General features: G+C 43.5%; 1 protein-coding gene across 2 annotated transcripts in view; it reads left to right on the forward strand.

Moving 5' to 3' along the window:
• The window catches only part of LOC147636923 (NAD(P)-binding Rossmann-fold superfamily protein), a 34,833-nt gene extending 15,670 nt beyond the window's left edge, over positions 1-19,163 (forward strand). For both annotated transcript variants that reach the window (XM_086800510.1, XM_086800509.1), the window contains 2 exons: positions 18,490-18,662; positions 18,768-19,163. In XM_086800510.1, coding sequence (XP_086656636.1) covers positions 18,490-18,662; positions 18,768-18,837 — 243 coding nt within the window. In that variant the 3' untranslated portion in view covers positions 18,838-19,163. The remainder of the gene's footprint in view (positions 1-18,489; positions 18,663-18,767) is intronic.
• Positions 19,164-23,285: the final 4,122 nt, after the last annotated feature.

Consider the following 23,285-nt stretch of genomic DNA (forward strand, 5'->3'; position numbering starts at 1 on the left):
CCCCCCCCTTTTTTTTTTCTCTGCCTCTGCCTTCCGCCCCTCCCCCTCTGTTATTTCCGCCCCCCTCTGTCTTCCGCCCCTTCCCCTCTGTCTTCCACCCCTCCCCCTCTGTCTTCCGCCCTTCCCCCTCTTCGCCTCCCCCAGCTTCCCCATGCGCGTCAATAAGTCCTTCTTGATGGCGGTGATGGTGCTGTCCAATGTCTTCTTCTGGTCCTTGATAAGATCCCTAAGGATATGATCAAGCTGGCTGATTTTGTCATCTACAGACCCTCCCATTGTAGAGGGAGGGAATGTTTGAAAGGAGCAGGTAAATATGTGGGAGAGAGAGAGAAGAAATGGATGAAATTCAAGTCCCCATTATGTTGCTGCCTTGGGGGCCTGAGCAAGGGTGGGAAAACGGCGCGGACAGAGGGGGCGAATGCAGGCGAACAGTGAAAGAGAGGCGCAGGCAGGCAGCGGGAGGGGTGGGCGCAGAGCGAAACGGGAGGGGGGGGCGCAGGCAAGCAGCGGGAGGGGGGGGCGGACAGAAGGGGCGAATGCAGGCGAACAGTGAAAGAGCAAGGGTGGGTGGGAAAAGGGCGCGGACAAAGGGTGCGGACAGAGGGGGCGCGGAGAGAGAGAGAGAGTGGCCCGTGGGAGAGGGAGTGGGAGAGAGAGAGAGAGCGCTTGTTGCTTAAGCTCAAGAGTGGGGAGAGGGAGTGGGGCGGCTGGCCAAGAGTGGGGAGAGGGAGAGAGAGCGCTTGCTGCTGAAGCTCAACAGTGGGGAGAGGGAGTGGGGCGGCTGGCCGAGAGAGAGAGAGAGAGAGAGAGAGAGAGAGAGAGAGAGAGAGAGAGAGAGAGAGAGAGAGAGAGCGCGCTTGCTGCTTAAGCTCAAGAGTGGGGAGAGGGAGTGGGGCGGCTGGCCAAGAGTGAGACAGTGGGGGAGAGAGAGAGAGAGAGAGAGAGAGAGAGAGAGAGAGAGAGAGCGCTTGCTGCTTAAGCTCAAGAGTGGGGAGAGGGAGTGGGGCGGCTGGCCAAGAGTGAGACAGTGGGAGAGAGAGAGGAGAGCTCAAGCCTTATAGGCGGCTTAGGGCTCCAAGCCTCAAGGCTCATGCATGGTGCGGGTCACGGGTGACGGCAGGCCACAGTGCCAACGGGAGGAAACGGGTGCAGTTGCCAGCCACCAATGGGCAGAAGCAACGAGCAAAAGCGGTGAAAAAACGATGAAAAAAACAACGGAAAAAAGCGAAAAAACGGCGGGAAAAAAGTGAAAAAATTGCGCAAAAAACCAGCGGAAAAAAAAGCATTTCGCCGTCCCGTTCCAGACCCGTCCCCGATAGCACACATCCGTTCCGCCGTTCCCGGGATGCCGTCCCCTTGTGATGTAGGTGCCCAAGGTATCCCGCCCGTCCCCAGACCGTGTTGGAGCGCCATGCCGATTCGGGATGGCGTTTCCGCGTCCCGGCCCTCCGTCCCCTCCGTCCCCTGTTACTGTGACACCAGCCCAATGTACATACATGATGAGAAAGCACGGGTGGACTGATTGGGTAGCCAAATGGTGACAGAGAAAGTAGAGAAGAGAGAGAAAGCAGATAAGAGTCGACACAGTATTGGGTCCCAATTTACCCATTGAAGGGCCCCCCTTGCAAGCAGGAGTATTTGCTTATAGTATTCTTTGCAGAACTTACAATAAGTATAAATGAAGATTGAGGACTGCCAGATGCAAGGACGATGTAGACCAAACACAGGCCAAATGCTATCCAAGCTCCGTTGAATGGCTCTTCGATGATCACTATGCAACCCCAAAATTGAGGGATGGACATATGTTGGCTGAATGCTGAAGATGCCCTTTGTGGAGACCCCAGGAATGTTGGAACTGCTTGGGAATGATGTTGATTTTTGTTGATGATGAATGATGGAATGGGGAATGAAGTGCTTGCTTTTATATTGTCATATGCTGTTGTTCGGCCAGCATAAGGTTGTCGGCTAGTAGCACATGGACAAAAATAGCATTTAATGCTATTAAAAATGCTTGTGCATGAGAGAAAATGTTTTTACTGCTGCCGACTGTTGTCATGCAACTGATTGCATGCTGAGCACAATCTTATGCAGCCGATTGATGCTCAGGGGCCTTCAAGAGCAGTCTTCTATGTTGTCTAGGGCAATGAACAGCCCTTGGATAGGCTCTTGAGGCCATGGGCTGGCCCATAGGCAATGAGATGCTTATTGATGCATACCTAATACTAAGTACCTGATGAATTCTCCAAGTGGGTAAGAGGACTGATGCATGCAGACTCTCTATGGCTGTGGAGACTGACCTACGTAGCTCATCCCTGACATGTCCCGGATTGGGGCTCACAATGGGGCCACAACATATGACAAAATATTCCTAAAAAGGTAAATCCTACTGATGAATGGTGCACTGATGTAGAGCCAATGTGTCATATAGCACTCCAGTGCAGGGTGCATGTGACATTCCCTCTTGCTTAGCTTGGCGGAAGGTTCATCACTTCCAAGTAGTCCGCTAGGAGCTGGGGGTACTCGGGAAAGAACTCTTTATTGCTTCATGCATGGTTGTTTCTTGTACTGGTACGAACCAATTCGTACTGTACGGTTCGTACGGTACGGCTCTATACAATATGTTTTTTTCCTCCCTTCTCCCCGAGAAATAGATCCTTCTATTAGTTAATGAAAAAACAGGCACGATGGGCTAAATACGACCATGAAGGGCTAGATACATTCTCACCTCATGTACAAGGTGGGAATCAAAAGGGGTGGAGAAAGATGCACTTCCCCTCTGGCTGATATGACTGTTTTTCTTACTGTTTTTCGATCGTTTTTGTCTATTTTTCGATCGTTTTTTTTTTTGTGTGGCTTGCCTTGGCTATAGGCTTGAGCTCTTGAGCAACTCCTTTAAAGTGGCCTCCCCTCCCCAACCTTCCCTCACATTCAAGCTTGAAGCTCCAAAGTTTGTAAGTGAAAAAAAAAACATTTTATTATACGGTATCCCAAAATTTCATATCGTACCAAAAATTCTCGTACGGTATCGTATCTTATCGTACCGTACTGTACGGTATCGTATTTTCATACTGTGATAACTATGGCTTCATGGGTATCTCAGTCTCAAAACTTTGTGTAGAATTGTCTTTGTCTTCGACCGGATTCATGCTTCCACCTGTGGAGGAGAATCTGTTCAGGCTCAATTACTTCATCTACGTCTGCCACGTCCGGTTATTGCTCATCTGTAATATCCTGCAAAGTTGGACCAATGTAGAGCTTCAACCAAGAAACATGAAAAACCTTATGCATAGTCCAACTATTGGGAAGCTTAAGCTTCATAGAGACATCATTTATCTTTTTAATGATAGGAAAGGGTCTGAAGCTGTGAAAAGATAATTTTGGATCATAGTTGTCACGGTACGAAAATACGATACCGTATGAGAATTTTTGGTACAATATGAAATTTTGGGATACCGTATGATAAAATACGGTTTTTTTAATTAAAGAACACTTATAAACATAGACATTTTCAATTTGGAAGGGTAGACTCTAGAGAAGTTGTTTCAAACCAAAATTTCATTAAAAACAAGTTTGAAGTGACAAACAAAAGTACATAAGCATAGAGGTGCGATGCTTGCTAGGCATGAGTACAAAAAAGTGAGTACAAAAAGAGGGCCAAGGCCTAAGGTCGTTGATCAAACGACTTGAGATCTTGATAGATCCTCTCCTCCTCATCTTGCTCTTTGTTAACACTCTCAAGAGTGCTCCTTGTGAGCTTGAATGCATCCACATTCACCTACATTGTACAATGATCAAGTGATAAGCAATGTATTAGAATTTAGTTTCAATAAACATTGAAGTTTGAATGCTTATAGCTTATAAGCTATACCTATCTCGCCGATTCCATCTTTTGCATCGTGCGCACCATGCACAAGTTAGCGCGGCAATACACTAACTGGGTAAGAGGACTGACACATGCAGACTCTCTATGCACTTATCTGATGAATTCTCCAAGTGGGTAAGAGGATTGACTCTATATGCACTTATCTGATGAATTCTCCAAGTGGGTAAGTGTTATGGCTCATCCTAACTCCCCTTGAAACACATCCAACAAGAGATTACCTGGTGAACCGCAACTGTCGTGAGGATCTTCCCAATGGCCGAGCTTGTAATCCTTGAGGTCTCCAAGCTCTACAACTCCTTGAGAAGCAATTCCACCGCGCCTCTCGCGAGCGTTGTCACACCGCCGCGTTGCACTACGGGTACTCATCCCTTCTTTCACCTCACTTCACTCACACACACTCACTAGCATGCATTAAGGAGAGAGATTAGCAAGAGCAAGACTCAATTGCACAATGGGAGAGTATGTTGTATTATGAGAGATATTCACTTATATACATGGCCATAAGTGTTCACACTCACTTAAACTGTGGTCGGCCGGGCACTTTAGGCTCATAAGAGGCCTAATGCTATTACAATGACTACTCTCATAATATATCCATGAAGTACATCACTTAGGACTTCATCCTAACTTGTTACCACACGCTCTTGAAGGAGGAATTGTCATAAATACTCCGTCACACCATTACGGGCGTCCGTCCAAGTTGTAGCTTTGGACACTATTGCTTCATATCTTGAATGTATGATCCTTTGGTGTATCTATCGTGACTCCTTGATGTAAGATAATGGCGGTAGACTTGTTAACCGTAGGAATGGGCTAACATCTCTCCTTCTTGATAGCGATCACGTCCTCATGATCGCGTTGAAGACCTTTGTGTGGGGAGAATGGATAAGCTTTGTTGATGGCTTTGATGTTGAGTGACGTTCAATGGTCTTTGTTTCTCCGAAAGGAATAAGAAAAGCTAGTTAGTGAATGAAAAGGTTAGTGATTTATTGGGAATTCCTAACGGGGTGAGAGGGGGGGGTTTGCATTTTTATATTTTTGTGAGCTCTGTTTTTTTTTTTTGGCTCACTTTGTTTTTGGTAATCATAAGCAAGGATACATGTGATTTGTATTAGTGGGGACACTAGGAGATGTTAATAATGGGAGAGAAGAGAGGGAAGGATCCGGAGGAACGCAGACATAATTATTAAAACGAGATGGTGATTCTCAAATCCTCATTTGATTCATTGATGCGACATTCATCATTTGAAGAAATTGGCCTTCGATGATGTCCCATTGTGTAGTAGGATTCTTGTCAAATGTTGTTGAGGAGGATCTGTTCTTGCATGCTTCTTTCCATGTGCTTTTTATGTTTTTATGTATATTTAAGTGCTCTTATGAAGTAGATATACATGAAGTACAAGAAGTGAGTCATATAGACTCTTATTGAACTGCTTTGTGTTTAAGTAGCCACTTGTTGGCGAGGATTGAAAGAATTACGTCGACTTGCGAGGCTAATATAGATATCTTCACTAAGGATTGAAGATCATTGATTTGTAAAGATGGTAGTGTCGTTTGGAGAGATTTGAAGGAAAATTCTAGGCGATGGGTTGTAACATTGACCAGGCTTTTGCCCACCATGGTCTCCCCATCCAGAGATGGATCTGGAAAGTTGTTGATGGTGAGACTTTGGTGCCAATGTCCTCCAGTGCATGAGTATGGATATGTACTCATGGAGCAGTTGTTACATTATCAGAGCCAAAAGAAGAGTAAGCTATAAGCTTAATATAATGGCTCTTTAAGATCCTTGGGAGTTATTTGATAGACCATATGTGTGACTCCCTTGCGTTTGTGTGTATGTTTTTTTTTTGTTACCACCTTGCGAGCAACAGGTTCTTTTTTTTAGAGAATAGGTTCTTATGTCTGCCGCGTAGCTTCTGCACTTATACTTCACATCCAGAGGGGTGAAAAGAGCATTTTGAGTTTATCTCTGATAGGCTCATAAGTCTCCATTGCAAATGTGGGAATTGATTCTTGAATTTTTGACTCAAATGTTGTCGAGGCGGTAGGTAAGACTGCTGGTTAGTTACCATTGGGGTTGTTTGAACACCCAAGCTCTTGTGTAGATGCTGAATGCACGAGAGTGGTTGAGTGACTGCTTGGTGTTGTTTTGGCCTCCATTCTTGTCGAACTTTAGGTGAAGCTGTTGGGGTTGAAGTCTGTGGTGAGACTTTCTCCACGTTGTTCGATTTTGGCAACCATATGATGGGATTACTATCATAGTATCCTTGTTGTTGAAGCACATGCACAGGCATCCATCTTTGATGAACATTTTAAATTGGTAGCTAATGCGTTTGGTGCTGAGGTTTTTGGATTTTCAGTTTTTCATTATGTTTGTCCATGCGAAGAGATTGAATTCTCTTTTGGGCTTTTGTATCCTGTGTTGCACATCTGGTTTTTGTGGTTTGAGTGGTGGTCTTTGAGGTGAATGCTTCTGCATCACGTTTAGCTTTTGGCTTTTTTGGTTTTATGTCTTCTTTTGGATTTATGTCCTCCACAGGCTCCTTTTTCCTGTCCTTTAATTCAAACTTGGTGTCGATAGTTTGTTGCTCCTTGTTTTTCTTGGGTTTAGAAGGTTTTGCTTTTTCTTTTGGGTTCTACTTTAAGCATGTTCTTCTACCCATGTTGAGGTATTGTCTTTTTCTTTTGGGTTCTACTTTAAAGCATGTTCTTCTACCCATGTTAAGGTATTGTCTTTTGCGTTCGTTTTTATCGTTTCTTGTGCCTTGGCTTGTAAGCATGTAAGCACATTCAAGGGTACCGTGGACAATTGCCCGTTTTGTACACTTAAGATGTTAAGAGTTGTATTGTGTGAGACAAGTTGCATTGAAGCAACTCGTCTTGGGCAATCTTGAAACGTGTGGTCAATGCCACATCGTTCACACATGGGTTGCAAAGTGTCAGTGACTATGGACATGGAAGTATTCCAAACTGTGCAGTTTGCCACTTTGTGAGGTCCACGACAATAGAAACACCTAAAGTGTTGGATTAACTGCTTCCTGAGCAGTTTCTATCCTGTGGACTGTTTCTGTTTGGTGCACGGGAGATGGAGGTTTTGATTCAATTGTTGATGAATTGGAACACTTTGTAGTATCATGATCAAAGGATTTACAATATATGCAGTACAGAAAAAAAGATGCCTTGTATGCACAGTGGGGATTAGGATGGTTGTAATGATCGAACTTAACACAAGGCATTTTGTTCCTCACTTGTAGAGGCATTAAGGATGTTTGGCTGTGAAGGATTTCATCCTCTCTTAAAGATGTTGATTGAAAGCTTTTAAGCAAGGTTGCATAGAATTCAAGGAATGATAATTCCGAGATCAATCTATCTTTTGCTATCACTTCACTTGGTTTAGATGAGAAACATCTCGTAGTATGATCATCTTTCAATATGTTGTCATCTAAACGTACTACTTCTTTACAACATTGATCCAATGTTTTTCGGTTGGATACAATGAATTAAGTTGTATAAGCTGTTATTCTTTAAGCCCATCATGAAACATCTCTTCAATTGAGAATCATTTAATTTTTTCCATGACTCACATCGTGAGTCCAAGAGTTTTATCCGAAGGATAAATTCTCTAATGGATTCATTAGAGACTCACTTCGGATAAAACTCTTGGACTCACGATGTGAGTCCAAGAGTTTTATCCGAAGGATAAAGTCTCTAATTCATTTGGTTTACGCTTAATTGAATAGAGTTCTTTTGCTGCACTCCATTGATTATCTTGTCTTGAAAAACCGTGGATAAAGGCTGTTTTCAAGGTTTTGAAGTTGGTCTTGATCGCCGGCATCAATGTGATGAACCATCAACTAGTATCTCTCTAAGCATAGGTTCAACGCATGTACCTTGGTGGGGCAGTTGGGATTTCCAAAGGCTTCACATCTCTGTTGAAACATTTGTATGAATTGAGCAGGATCTATTGTTCCGTTGTATTTTCCCATGATTTTGGAGATCTGTACAGCCTTATTCTTGTATGAGTCACTGAGGTCGTATGTGAGTGCTCTTGTTGGGAGGGACTCACTCAGTCCTTGGGTTACCCCCCTTCCTAGACTAGTCAGTATGTCCAAGGTGTGGGCATCCAGGAAAGAGTTGATACCTATAGAATTTGTGGAGTGTTAGGTAAAGGACCAAAGCCCGGTGGGATTGAAGTGACAGGGGGTGTAAAACCTGATGACACGCTTGTTAGACATGGCCAATGGTATTGGGAGGTACATTTGGAGCATAGATCTCAATGGCTCGAAGATGTCAGCCATTGGGTTCAGTCCTTGTGTGATCCCTGACAATCTCTCTATCATTGTCATGTTTGATTGCTTGAATGCTCCTTAATTAGCAAGTACACGTTTTTTTTTAAAATTTTAAATTTTCTCACAGTCTGTTACAGCCTCAAGAGACCTGGCGTTCTCTTTGTTGGGTCAAAAGAGTGTCCATTGGCTATAATTAGCTCAGGTGCTATACGCACGTGAACGACCTCTTAGAGATATTTTTTCAGAAAAAGTGCATGCTAGTAACTTCGGAGAGGTCATAAAACCTATTTTCCATCAGCCTCAAGACGAAAAATTTTTTTGAGAATTTTTTCCCTGTTTCGCAGTATGTTTTTTAGGGTGTTCCAAAAGGAATTTTGAAAAACTTTGTATGAGAGAGTTGTAGTATTTTTGGAGTAATACAACTTTGTCTCCCTGAGTCGTTCGTGATTTTGTCGTTTATACCCTCAAAAAGTAGCTCGAATATGGTTCGAAGTCGTTTTTATGCTGTTTTTTGCGATTTTTCATGCTTTTTGGATTATTTTTTTACCTCGATTTTCGGGTTGAATTTTGAGACTGCTGGTCGGAGGCCAAAACGATCGATTTTAACTTTGGACGGCCGAGACCAAAGTTGAGAGCTCAATGTCAGCTTTTCGATGAGCCCTAGAGCGCCTTCATCGGATTCACGGTTTAGGAGATACGAGCCTCCAAACATGGGTGTTTTCCAAAATCTTTTTTTCTTTGCGCCGATGGATCTCCTTTCACGTCATAAACTAGCTGTCAAATCCTCGTGATGGTTCTTGGTACGAGACTCGAATCCTGCAAACAAACGAACAAACAAACAACAAGGGAGTGCAGGCCTGACTCACCACCCAACCATGACAGCCGTGGGCGAGCCCACAGTCTTGGCTATCCCCACCGAGCCACGAGCTGAGCTAACTAGGTTGACGTACCTACCAATCTCCTCTTCGCGACGTCCCATACCGCCACGAAGCTACCCTCGCGGGCCTCGAGATTCATGCTTATGTATGGTTTTCAACCTAGATCACCTGTTACAGTATGATTCTCAGGACTTCAGCATGATGCAGCACGTAATTTTTTGCAAGATATGCAGGAAATGTTACAAGTTGCGAAGAAATCTATTAGAAGTGCTCAAGACCGAGACAGATTTTATTCTAATAGACATCGTTTACCTAGAGAGTTCTTTGAAGCAACGATGGTGTATTTGCGAGTTCCGAAAGATTTCGAGACTTTACGGACGGGTCGATCTCCGAAATTATCCCCTAGATACTGTGGACCATTTCGTGTTACACGACGGATTGGTTCAGTTGCATATGAATTGGATTTACCCTCTCTGTAGGCATATGCTCACTTATGGTAGTGCTATGTGTGAACAGGGCTTAACCAAGGGCACTTTTTCCCATGTGGTTTTTCCCCTTGGACATCAAGTGTGAAAGGACACTCTAACATATAATATTTTGTACTTCTATATTATATGGATGTGGCACACATGCAAGGGTTGACTTGCATTTTGTGGATACCACACTTTTGGCTCTCTCTCTCTCTCTCTCTCTCTCATTTCTGTGTGTGAGCTTCTCAACCTTGCACCCAACCCTAATGTGCAGGTTTGTGTGTGTGAGTGTGTGAGTCCAACACCCAACATTTGGTATCAGAGCTGGGAGCTGGCCCTGGAGTGGTGGCTGTGCAGAAACTGCAGAAAAAACTGCAAAATTCCGTCGATGCTGTGTTTTTCCGTCGACTGCGAATTTCCGTCGCCGTCCGTCAAAGGTTTCCGTCCGCCGGTTCCGTCCAGTTGCTCCACCGTCCGGCCGCCAGAGACGGGCGGCGCTAGTGGGGAGCCCACCGCCTCCGCCCAGCTCGCGGGCGGTTCTGCCAACTCTAGCCGGCGCCTGCTCCCGCCGCCGCCCAGGCTCCCCCTCCACACCACCTGCGCCGCCCAGCTCCGTAGTGAACCTGGGCACCGTCGGCGTCATCCGGTCGACCACCGCCGTCACAGCCCTCAACGGCTGCCGTGGTCCCGTCAGGGCCACCAGTCAAGGCCCGTCGACGCTCAGCTCAGGCATCGCCGTCCCATTCCGTCGACGGCTGCAGGCTGGCCGTCCCAACGCCCGTTCGCGCCTGCCGTCACCGTCTTCCGTTTCGACTGCCCAGTTCCGGCCGTCGACTACCGTTCGCGTTGCCGTTCCGCTCCGGCCTCCGTGCGTGCTACCCCGTGGCCTTTTGTACGACTCCAGCGCATCGTCAACGCTGTTCGCCACATCAGCGCTTCCCGTGCTGGCCCACGGCTGCTGCCCGCCACCAGCTCGCCCACCCAAGACATGTTTGATGGACTTTTACCCATTGCAATTAGGGGCGATTCAGATCAGCCAGCCCCTACACAAGAAAATCCACATGTAGAACATGTGGAACAGCCAGCAATTCAGCCCCCTTCTGTGGAAGAAGTGGAAGATCTTGTCAGGGAAGAGCAAACAGCCATAGACACAGCCAAGTCAGTGCCAAGATGGTTGCTGAAAACTTTGCAAGAAAGCAAACTTGCAGCTCCACTCACAGGTAGAACAAGGGCTAGTTCCAGCCATGCCTTGAATGTACATCGTGGGGAGTCTGCATTCGCAATGGGTGGTCTCTTTGATTCAGAAGAGCCTTCTTCTTATGAAGAAGCACATGAGAATGAGCATTGGTTGCAAGCTATGCAAGCTGAAATTTCTTCTATCATGAAGAATAATACATGGGATCTTGTGGAATTGCCTAAAGGCAAGCATGTAATTGGCACAAAGTGGGTGTACAAAGTCAAAAGAAAGTCTGATGGTACTATTGACAGGTACAAAGCAAGACTTGTGGCTAAAGGCTACTCCCAGAAAAAGGGAATAGATTATGAAGAGACTTTTGCTCCTACTTCGAGAATGACCACAATAAGATCTGTGATTGCATTGGCTGCACATAAAGGATGAAAAGTGCATCAATTGGATATCAAAACTGCATTCTTAAATGGGGATTTACAGGAGGAAGTATATGTAAATCAGCCCATTGGTTTTGTAGTTCCTGGTGAGGAACATAAAGTATGCAGGTTGCACAAAGCATTGTATGGGTTAAAACAAGCTCCAAGAGCTTGGTATGATAAGATACATGCTCATCTAACCAGCCAAGGTTTTGAGAATAGTTCAGCTGAAAGCACATTGTATGTGAAGAAAACCGATGCCGATATTCTCATAGTCATCTTGTATGTAGATGACATGCTCATTACAGGTACAAGCAAAGCACAAATTTCAGATTTCAAAGCTGATTTGAAAGCTGAATTTGATATGTCAGATTTGGGGCCTTTACACTACTATCTCGGCATACAGTTTATGCATACAGATGATGGCATTGTTATGCAGCAAACTAAGTACATAAAAAGTTTGCTAAAAAGGTTTCACATGGATGAATGTAAGCCCATTTCTACTCCGGTAGAACCAGGTGTACGGCTTACTATGCATGATATTGGAGAGCCTTTTGAAGCCGGTCTTTATAGCCAGGCAGTGGGATGCCTCATTTACTTGTGTAACACGAGGCCAGACATATCTTTTGGGGTGTCTTTGTTGAGCAAATTCATGCACAGCCCAGGCACAAAGCATTGGCAAGCAGTCAAACGCATTTTTCGATATCTTAAGGGTACCCTGGATCTTGGTTTGTTCTATCCCAGGGGGGGCAGCTTGCAGCTTTATGCATACAGTGATTCAGATTGGGCTGGTGATTATGATACCAGGCAATCCACCAGTGGGAATTGTTTTTTTCTTGGCAGCTCATGCATATCTTGGTTGAGTAAAAAGCAACCCACTGTTGCTACATCTACTTGTGAGGCTGAGTACAGGGCAGTCTTTACAGCTACAGTAGATTGTGTATGGTTGAGGAGACTATTGGCTGATCTTCGTGAGTGTCAGCAGACACCCACCACCATTCTCACTGATAGCCAGAGTGCTATGGTCGTGGCACGAAATCCAGTATTTCATGCACGTACCAAGCACATAGAGATTCATTATCACTATGTCAGAGAGAGGCTACATGCAGGGGAGATCAGTTTATCTTATTACCCTACACAGGATAATGTTGCAGATCTATTCACAAAGGCTTTACCTCGAGAAAAGTTTGAAGCTTTCCGCAAAGCTTTGGGCTTACTCTCATACAGAGAGTGATCTGCTACCTTGTACAGGTTCACACTTCCACTACAGGGGGGATTTGTAGGCATATGCTCACTTATGGTAGTGCTATGTGTGAACTAGGCATATGCTCACTTATGGTAGTGCTATGTGTGAACAGGGCTTCACCAAGGGCACTTTTTCCCATGTGGTTTTTCCCCTTGGACATCAAGTGTGAAAGGACACTCTAACATATAATATTTTGTACTTCTATATTATATGGATGTGGCACACATGCAAGGGTTGACTTGCATTTTGTGGATACCACACTTTTGGCTCTCTCTCTCTCTCTCTCTCATTTCTGTGTGTGAGCTTCTCAACCTTGCACCTAACCCTAATGTGCAGGTTTGTGTGTGTCAGTGTGTGAGTCCAACACCCAACATTCTCATGTGAAAGTTCATCTTGTATTTCATGTCAGTAGACTTGGGTGGAACAGATCAGTTAGTTACTTCCAAGAAATTATAGATGTCGAGGACATGACATTTGTTCCGCACGAACCTGAAAGGATTCTTGGATTTCGTGAAAGAAGATTACGTAATACGCTTATCACGGAATAAAAGATCAAGTGGAAGGATCGTGTTGAGGAGGACGCTACATGGGAGACATTAACTACTCTTCAGAGAGATTACCCTGGCTTTTTAGTGGGCTCAGGAGTGAGCTCTTAGAGGAAGGTGTGCACAGTGTGTATCTACCGTGTGCTACACGCACGCAAGACTAGTTTCGAGGCTTGGGAAAGCTTGGAGCTAGGCAGGCTGATTGACGAGCTGAGTTAGGGATAAACTAACGGGCGGGTACCCAAGTATGGACGGGCCGGCGTCCAAGTGTGGACGCCCGATGACCGGCCAAGAGCCTATAAAAGGGTGGCCAAGGTTAGTTATTGGGATATAGAGTCTCGCGAGTTTGTGAGAGCTCTATGGTCTTGGAGCCTGGATCTAGTGCAGACGTGCACCTGCTTTACGCAGCCGAGGCCGGTAGTAATCTCGAGGCCCGCGAGGGTAGCTTCGTGGCGGTATGGGACGTCGCGAAGAGGAGATTGGTCGGTACGTCAATCTAGCTAGCTCAGCTCGTGGCTCGGTGGGGACAGCCAAGACTGTGGGCTCGCCCACGGTTGTCATGGTTGGGTGGTGAGTCAGGCCTGCACCCCCTTGTTGTTTGTTTGTTCGTTTGTTTGCAGGATTCGAGTCTCGTACCAGGAACGATCACGAGGAGATCCGTGGGGATTTGACACTAGCAGGGTGGTGCAGTTCATGGCGTAAAGCGGATATCACAAATTTTATCAATTTCAAATTATTTTCACGTCGTGAAATGCTAGTGTTAACACTTAGTGTTTCATGCCGTGAACTCGACTTCATGAAAAAATTATATTTGTTTTTTTTGTTTTTTTTTTGCGTGAACCTTGATCTACACTGTGAAATCTTCGGATTTTCCGTTGTGAACCAAACTTAACGTAAAAATTAAATAAATTTTTTTTGGGGTGTGAATCTTGTTTCACATCGTGAAACCTTAAGGTGTGAGTACAGAAAATGATTCACGAAACCTTAAGGTGTGAGTACAGAAAATGGTTCACGCGTGAACTATTTTCTTGATTTTTTTAATTTTTTTAATTTTTTTAAATTTTTATTTTGCATGAACCTTATTTCATATCGTAAAATACTTGAGGTTTCACGCCGTGAACCGAACTTTACGGAAAAATTAAATTTAATTAAAAAAACTCGTGAACCTTGTTTCACGCTGTGAAACCTTAAGGCATGAAAGTACAGAAAATGGTTCACGCGTAAATCATTTTTTTGATTTTTTTTTTAAGTCTAGTGAGAAATATGAATTTTCTTGTTTTGGAGGAGAGAAGGGGGGGTATTTTTTGAATTTAAAATTAAGGAGATATGGGCATTTTTTCAAAAAGGTAAGTGGGAATCAAAAAAGTCAACTTTTTTATGACACCCCTTACATCTTTCATAAATGACTCCCAAAATAAACAATTTGACAACTCATGAGCATCTACTCATTGAATGCTTATTTAGCCTTAATGAGTTATGTAAAAAAGTGGTTAATAATTAATCAAAGATTAATTCTTCTCTTTTTTATACTAATCAAGGACTCTAATTAGTCACTAATCTGTGATTAATTCATACAATTGAGCACATCATTAGATAGAGTAACGGAATGCTAAGTTATGTGCATCAACAATTGTGTAAATTAATCTAAAATAGCATATTAATTAGACTCTTAATTTTGGTATCTTCTTTTAAGGTAAAATTAGGCAAAGAGAGTCAAATTGTTCCAATTGATGAAGGAATTGATGTAATTAGGTGTTTTGATGCATTTAGATGCTCTCAAAACACTCAAAAATACTAATTTCAATTACTCACATGATCAATTTTCATCCCAATTCACATATTTTCTAACTTTTGAGTCCCTTGAACAAGATTAATCACCTTTAATGACAAAAATCAATCCATTAAGAGAAATTAATCGAATTCAAGGGTTTTTTGATGGTTTTGAGAAATTTTTTAAAATTGTTTGATGCAATGGATGCTTAATACAAACTATGTGCAGGCCCTAAGAACATGAAAAACCACAATAACAACAATAAAAACAACAAATTAAGCTAAAAATTAAGCAAAAATCATTCTTTATAAAAACAAAAAAGAGAGCTATTCTACACCAAATCACCATCAAATCTACATCTTTTTCATCATGGGAAACCATTAATCAAGATAATGGATAATGGGTAATGCGTAGATTAGAAAAAAAACGATGGAAAAAGCCAAGAGATGGCTCTCGACAGCGGCGCCAAAAATGTTATGGCTTATCCTAACTTCCCTTGAAACACATCCAACAAGAGATTACCTGGTGAATCGTAACTGTCGTGAGGATTTTTCCAATGGTCGAGCTCGTAACCCTTGAGGTCTCCAAGCTCTATAACTCCTTGAGAAGTAATTCCACTGCGCCTTCCGCGAGCGTTGTCACACCGCCATGTCACACTACGGGTACTCGTCCCTCCTCTCACCTCACGTCACTCACACACACTCACTAGCATGCATTAGGGAGAGAGATTAGCAAGAGGATTAGCAAGAGCAAGACTCAATTGCACAATGGAAGAGTATATTGTATTATGAGAGATATTCACTTATATACATGGCCATAGTGTTCACACTCACTTAAACTCTGGTTGGCCGAGTACTTTAGGCTCATAAGAGGCCTAATGCTATTACAATGATTACTCTCATAATATATCCATGAAGTATATCACTTAGGACTTCATCCTAACTTGCTATCACACGCTCTTGAAGCGGGAATCGCCATAAATACTCCGTCACACCATTACGAGCACGTGTTCAAGTTGTAGCTTTGGACACTATTGCTTCATATCTTTAATGTATAATCCTTTGGTGTATCTATCGTGACTCCTTGATGTATAATAATGGCGGTAGATCTTGTTAACCCTAGGAATGGGTTAACAGTAAGAGAACTGACACATGCATACTCTCTATGGCTGTGGAGATTAACCAACGTAGCTCGTGCCTGACATGTCCCGGATTGGGGCTCACAATGGGGCCACGGCATACGACAAAATATTCCTACAAAGGTAAATCCTAATGATGAATGGTGCACTGATGTAGAGCCAGTGTGTCACATAGCACTCCAATGCGGGGTGCATGTGACAATTGGTGAGTCCGGATGGCATCAGCATAAACTCATAGTGGCCTCGTTCATTTGTAGGAGATGAGTCCGAGACACTGTATAAAAAGCTTTGTGGAAGTCCACAAAGCAACAATATAGTCGATGGTCATCTGTCTCGGCTTGCTCGATGATAGCCCAAAGCATGAATATGTGATCCAGCATTGAGAGGGTCCTCTTGAATCCTGCCTGCCCTGGTACCCTGTATTTCTCTCTCTGCTAGTGTGCTAAGGTCAAACCCAAGTATAGACCCATAGAGTTTGGCCAAGATATGGCCGATCATGATGGTTCTGTAGTTATTAGGATCCATGGGGTTTGCCACCTTATGGATAGGCACAATAGTTTGTGATGATCAGGTGGGGGGAAAGCCCCCTGAGAGGGCCTTATTAAACATATGGACTAGGAGGGGTGCCAGGGTGTTGCCTGCATAAGAGAGGTGCTCAGCCATAAGCCCCTCGTGATCTTGTGATCGACCGTTCTGAAGCTTGCATATAGCCTTCACCACCACCTTTTAATTAAAAGAGCGTCTAATTTATGAGAGTCTGGTCGACCGCCATCCAATAAGTGTCTACATGCTCTTTAATGGAGTGTGGATGCCCAAACTCACTTATAAGTTGTCCGGCTGTACTTTAATGAAGTGTGGACTTGCAAAACAACCCAGTGAACTATAACTCTAGTAAGTTTAAACAAAGAGTTTAGAGTCACACCTACCACTTGTCTACAAGTTAGAATAGAGATTCACTTGCATGGTTCACAAGAGGGTGTCCCCTGCTTGTAAATTAGACATAGACCTTGTAGGGAGTAAATTTTTTCACACGAAAACAGTTCCAAGCATGCAAGTATGCCATGCATAAGAATGTGTAAGATAATCTCCCTTTCATTTAGCTTGTAGTAGGGGGTCATTTTGGGCGTAGACATTACGTCCCTAGGTCAACCGGAATACTATAATCTAGATGTGGCCGTGGAGCAAAATCCCCAACCTCTCATATCAGCCTACTGGGCCTTGGTGTAGACATCAGTCCCCTACCATGAAGTGCCAGTCTAGATGACCCTTGGCGTAGGTGTAAGTCCCCTGCCATGAGGTGACATGTCCACACTATGGAGCCCATCCATGGGTCCAAAAGCATAGAGGATACCCAAATAGTGACATCCCCTTGGCCTCTAAACAATTCTTGGATTGGGCCTTCTCAGTACTTGAGAGGACAATCCACATGGACACTGTACATAAGGACAATTGTAGTTTTAGTGGGGGAGAATGTGACCCACTTGTAAGTAGCAGCATTTGGCATGTGTGCACACCTAGGGCCCATCGGGCAGTTGGGCCAATTTGATAGGTTGGGCTGCTAGAGTGCTGGGCAGCTGTAGTTTTGGGTTGGCCAAAGGTCAGATGTCCACATGTGGAATGGTCAACCTTATTTTAAGGTTTAATGGAGCACCATTGAATGACCTAGCATGGAGTGGCCTTGACTAGCACCTAGGGGTCTATGAATAGGCACCCCCCGCCCCACAATTATTCATGAAGTAGCCACTGCAGTTAAGGCTCTCCAATAAACAGGAGCACATGTGATTGGAGAGCAAAGGGAAGCATGTGGCAGTGAGTGTTTGCATGAGAATAGAAGTATTCCACTACAACTTGGAGTACGATGACAGGCCTAGGGTTAGGGCTCGGGGTGTGTGCTAACCGAGAATTAGGGTTAGGGCTAACCCAAGATTAGGGTTAAGGCTTAGCTAGGGCGTGGGGACCTAGAGGGTTCACATGTGGGCTAAGGGCACAAGTAAAAAGAGATCTAGATTGGCTAAAAGCTTATAATTAATAGCCTAGGACTAATAATGGCCGAAAGCTTATAAATAAAGCAGGAAAGCTAATAAATAAAGCAAAGTCCAAGAATAGCCAGGTTATTACTGTGTCACTTATTAGACACAAGAGGTCAATTAGTCATGCGGTGGCCTCGGGCGACCAAGACAACGTTTAGGATCTTGTGGCCATGGAGCTGCAAGGTTGGTGGTTTGGCCTAGTGATATGGGGTGCTAGGTTGGTGCCATTGGTACCAAGCAGGCTCCCAGCAATTAGACTCCAGGCTGGGGGGGTGGTTCGAGGCACTGAATCTACGGTTGGGTGGTGAGTCGCTAGCCACAATCCATCGCGGTCATGCAATGCATTGGATTTGTGAAACCTCGTTAGGGTTTCGGTTCTAGGTCAGGTAATCCTTGGGCATGGTCTGTGGAGACCTTACACTCGATCAACATGGATTTATCACCTTTGTACTTTGAACATTTAGTTGTACTTTTATTCATTGTACATAATACAAGTTTAGCGTTAGGTTATTAGTGAGCGTGTTTGTGTTTCTTCCACTGCTGCACGTCTCTGTGTTAATGCAATCACAGCACTAGGAGAGAGAGAGAGAGAGAGAGAGAGAGAGAGAGACTCTTATGCTTTGGCTTCAGGCAGGTTGCTCCATATTGTGCGTCGAAATGGGCCATTGAAGGACTTACACAAGCCGTAGCTAAAGAGGTTCCACAAGGTGTAACAGTGGTTGCCTTGAATCCTGGAGTTGTAAATACAGATATGTTAGTATCGTGCTTTGGTGCACAGGCTGCACTTTATCCAAGTGCAGACACCTGGTGAGTGGTTGATAGTTCAGGGCCGTACATTTGGGAAATCTTCTATTTGACAAAAGTAGTGGTTATGGGATTTGTGACCTGTAAAAGATGTATGATTGTGTGCAGGGCACCTCTTGCTGCGGATACCATTTTAGGCTTAACTACAAGTGACAATGGGGCCTCATTAAATGTCTAGCATCAGTTATAATCACTGGAATGTATATTTTCTGCAAATTTTATTTAATGTTGCGAAAGTGATCACAAGGGCTACAAGGTCCATGAGTGCGAAGGGAGAAAAAAATGGCATTTGTGGCCAAAATAGATTGCCCATCTTTATACCCATCCACATGCAATGGCTCACAGGGTCCAATGGCTCACATTCTGTTTCATTGTTATCAAAATACACACGTTGGGTTATTTTATCTTAGATTACCTGGTTAATGTGGCAGGGTTATCAAGTTAGGTGTGTCAATGCCGCCGGAATTTGACATTTCACAAAGCTAATGCATTCCCTTAACAATGTTTGCTGGGAAAGCTTAGTTTCTTTCATCCTATTAAGCTCGTGTACTCATTTGGCAGGATTTTAATCATATGGACACATGGCAACTACTTAGTCAGCAAGCTACATAGACACCAAGATCTATCTTATGATCCAGCTTCAGAAGGTAGCTTGTTATGACATACTTAGGCACATGTGCGTTGAACGTATCTCCAAGTAAGCAATTCTTGGTAACCCACATTATCCTCTCCAAGTGGAAGGGGTACTGAGTGGGAGTGCTTACATATGTGCAGTCATTTTGTAGCACCCTTACCTATGCCAGTTACTCTTGTGATAAAATTTGAAGTGTGATTGACCACCATCCTCTGTTGGTGAAAACCAATGGCAACACACAGACCCCATGTACATCTCGCATCACAAATACACAAGCATCATGCTTCAGCCTCGTTGTTATTGCCAAAGCTTACTTCACCCTTACATATGTTGTGCAATGCCTATATAGGCCAATGTTCTGTTGCAGGTGGGTAGCCTACTCGGTGACCATCACTCAGTTTAACCCATAATTTACTTGTTAGGCTTCCCAATTCACACATCGATGTTGCTCGCCTGGCATGACATTGATATTCCAATGAACCTTTACATGAATGTTGCACTACAATCTAGGTTTAGACTATCATGAAACCTGCAATGTTGGCTTGTGTTGTGTTGATGCCAACATTTCATGGAAGCTTTTATCTTCATCTAATCGTCAAATTGTGTCCACAAGGCCATTGTCTTTGTTGTTGCGATGCCAATGCTTGCTTCCATCTCTTGTCGCTTTTGGATTATCAATAATATTATTATTTTTCTGTTATTTTAATCCCTTTTTGTCATGGCTTTAAAGGCACATCATGGTCTATATATTGTGGTAGGAAGTTCGAATTTGTGGTAGGTGTAACATAGAAAGGATATCTAAGCTTGATTAATACCTACGGTAAATGTTGGTGCTTTTGTTGATGTTGTCTCAATCAAAGAAGAGGCCTTGCATCAAAGAGAATAGATGCCTTCAAATTATTTAAATTTTGTTTGATTTCACATGTAGAAATTGAGCCCTAGCTGTACAAAACGGGCAATCATTGGTGGTATATGGTATAAAAAGCAAGGCCAGAATGAGCACATTTATGGAGTGTTGCATGATGAACTCAAGATATTTATGTACTCCCATTTGTTTGAGCAAAAAATTTCAAACCCATGTTGTGCCATAGGATGAAACAAAGAGGAAGAAGGGTTAACAATTTAAGGTGGTGTATCTTTGAAAGTTAAGAGTGGACACAAATACTCATGAGAGTATCATAGGTTAAAATAGGCTCAAACATTAGTTTCAACATTGATACTAACTACACTCACCTCATAACATCATGCAAGTGATCATGCATGGTTATGCCAGCTACCTTGACTAGTTAGTTCTAGTTCACAATACGACAATCCTTGTGTTAACTATAGAATGTTATGACTAGTCGCAACTCATGAACACCTATATACCTCTCTCTCAACTCATTATTTAGATTCCCTAAGCACAAATCATTAATTATTAGCCTCTCCCTTTACTAATAAGTAGCCACGTACCTCCTTGCTATAAAAACCTTGGAACTTTCATAGTGCTAATTTTTTAGCTTTTTCTCTTCATACCTATGAACAAGACAAAGACCTACAATTAGCCACTAGACCTAGAAGGCCTATTTGAATGTGGTGTTTCAAACCCATAATGTCAAATCATGCAAAAATAATATTGATTGTCAAACTTGACAATCTCTAATATGCTAGCTTGACAAGGGAAGTGTTAAGAGTCATTTATAGAAGAGAGAGGGCTTGCTTTTTACTAACCACACAATAACGCTTTTTGTATTCATTGTGTACACTCACTAGTCATGCTCGAAGAACTTCTAGATCAAGCAAGTTTTAGTATGTTTGATGTGTGATTCAATTGTATGCAATAGTGGAACGTATAAGATGAAAAATCCAAAGATTTGGAAGAGTCTTTTCTTGACTTCCACCCTGCTTATGAATCCCCTTACCCTTTGAAAGTCATTGATGCCTTCTAATTTGAGAATAACTTCTCTATATATGTTGATGTACTGATTCAAGGGTTTAGCCCTCATTGGACATTCATCCTAGGGTATACATGCCCTATCTTGTTCATTCTTTGACAAGTACTTAGGGCTTGCTTGCTGCAGCTCTTCCCAAGTTTTAGGAAACTTTTTGTTAAACTACTTACCACAGTGGATTCATAGAGATAAAGATCTTTATTCTTCACCATTTAAGTTCAGAGATTTCAAATCTTTATAAACACCACTAGCTGCCACTATTGCTTGTCGAGCTCTTTTCCTAAAGTCTTTTAACTGAGGTTAAGGGTTTAAGAGTTTGGGAAGGTTACTAATAAGCTATATAATGATGTCCTATTAGTTTATTAAGTGTTTCAATGAAGAACGACTTCAAAGAAGCATTGTCTTCTTGCAAATGCATTTCCACTTTAGTTGTGTGAGCTTGCAATCCATGGTGCTTCACATAGGAAAATGTATCATCATCTTCATTTTTCTCTACTTGCTATACATGGAATGATTCTTGGTGTCCCTTCCCCATTCCCCTTATTTCAAATTCTTGTTCATTTTTTATTGTTTCTTTATCCTTCCTATTAGTGGACTTTGAATTATTTTTAACTTCCACACAATAAAATAATTCTCCATTCCCCTTATTTCAAATTCTTGTTGTTTCTTTATCCTTCCACTAGTGGACTTTGGATTATTTTTAACTTCCATTTCAATTCACACTAAAATAAAAAAGGAACTGTTGATGGTAAAAGTACTTCCACAATGTTAGCTTGTAAGTGAGAATCTCTTATTATCCTTTTGTAGTGTCTAGTGGGGGGTGGGGGGGGGGGGGGGGGGGGGGGGGGGGGCTACCCAATTGTTGAAGTAGGTAGCTCTTGTAGATAATGCCAACTTGACCCAAGTAGTTGATGATTTAAGGGTTGACCCCTCATACCAAAGCCACCATGGAAGTTGAGATGGATAACCTACAAGCCAGAAGCAAGAACACACCCACACTCTCTCTCTCACACACACATACTCTCTCTCTCTCTCTCTCTCTCTCTCTCTCTCTCTCTCTCATTGGTAGTAGAGGCACTCACTCGATCAGGCTCTCCCTAGAGACAGATATGCTCGCTTAGCCCTGGAGTCTTCATGACAGTTGGCATCACAGGGAGACGGATCATGTTGGTATACACAGATGACAGCTTGGTTCCAGTTGCATGGCTTTAGTATGGAAAGGCTACCTCCATTTCAGTACTCCATGCACCCTCCCTCTCTCTCACACGGGCAGAGATTACCAGACTTATCAGGCAGGACTTGATTCAGCTGGACACTAGGACATGGATACAGCCGACACAGGAGCTTGGTACAAAGATGGCTTTCTATAGAGATCATCTTCTCCAGCTCACACAGGATGGATTTGTGATTAGACCCAGCTACATGGATTTGTGATTAGACCCAGCTACATGGATACTCATCTTTCTCATGGGGTACGGTGTGCTATTGGTCAGATGCGCACATCCTCACACCAGCTAGAGATTGAGACTGGCAGATTCAGAGGAGTACCAGCTGAGGCTAGGATTTGTCAGCTATGCCAGATGGAGCCAGAGACAGAGTTACATTACATATGTCACTGTCCAGTATATTATGAGATACGAGGCCATTTTCACTGCCTGTTTAGAGAGGGTTTCGGACCACTTTCTAGAGTCATGAGATACCAGGATCAGAGATGTCTCGGATTATACTTGCTAGAGCTTCGTAGACATAGAGAGGGTCTCTTGAGAGGGAGGGGATCAGAGAGGGAGAGACACCTACAGAGGTAGATTACAGACTTCTTTCGACCAGAGATTGAGCAGTCAGGCCAGCAGGCATTGCAGCTAGTCCCATAGTATAGCCGCACTAGAGGTACACTGATTGATCGGGCTATAGAGCTAGGGCGGTCCAGGCGTCCCAAGATGAGAGGCCCATCTCGACACCGGCGGAGACTACAACAGAGGACCAGGACCATACTAGCACGGCATGGGAGACGTCCAGTCACAGTACTCACCATGGAGGACATTGAGGATATCCGCCATCGAG

Source organism: Cibotium barometz, chromosome 7, assembly GCF_041138505.1.
Source record: "Cibotium barometz isolate CiBa-2024 chromosome 7, ASM4113850v1, whole genome shotgun sequence".
In the NCBI taxonomy this organism is placed as follows: Eukaryota; Viridiplantae; Streptophyta; class Polypodiopsida; order Cyatheales; family Cibotiaceae; genus Cibotium; species Cibotium barometz.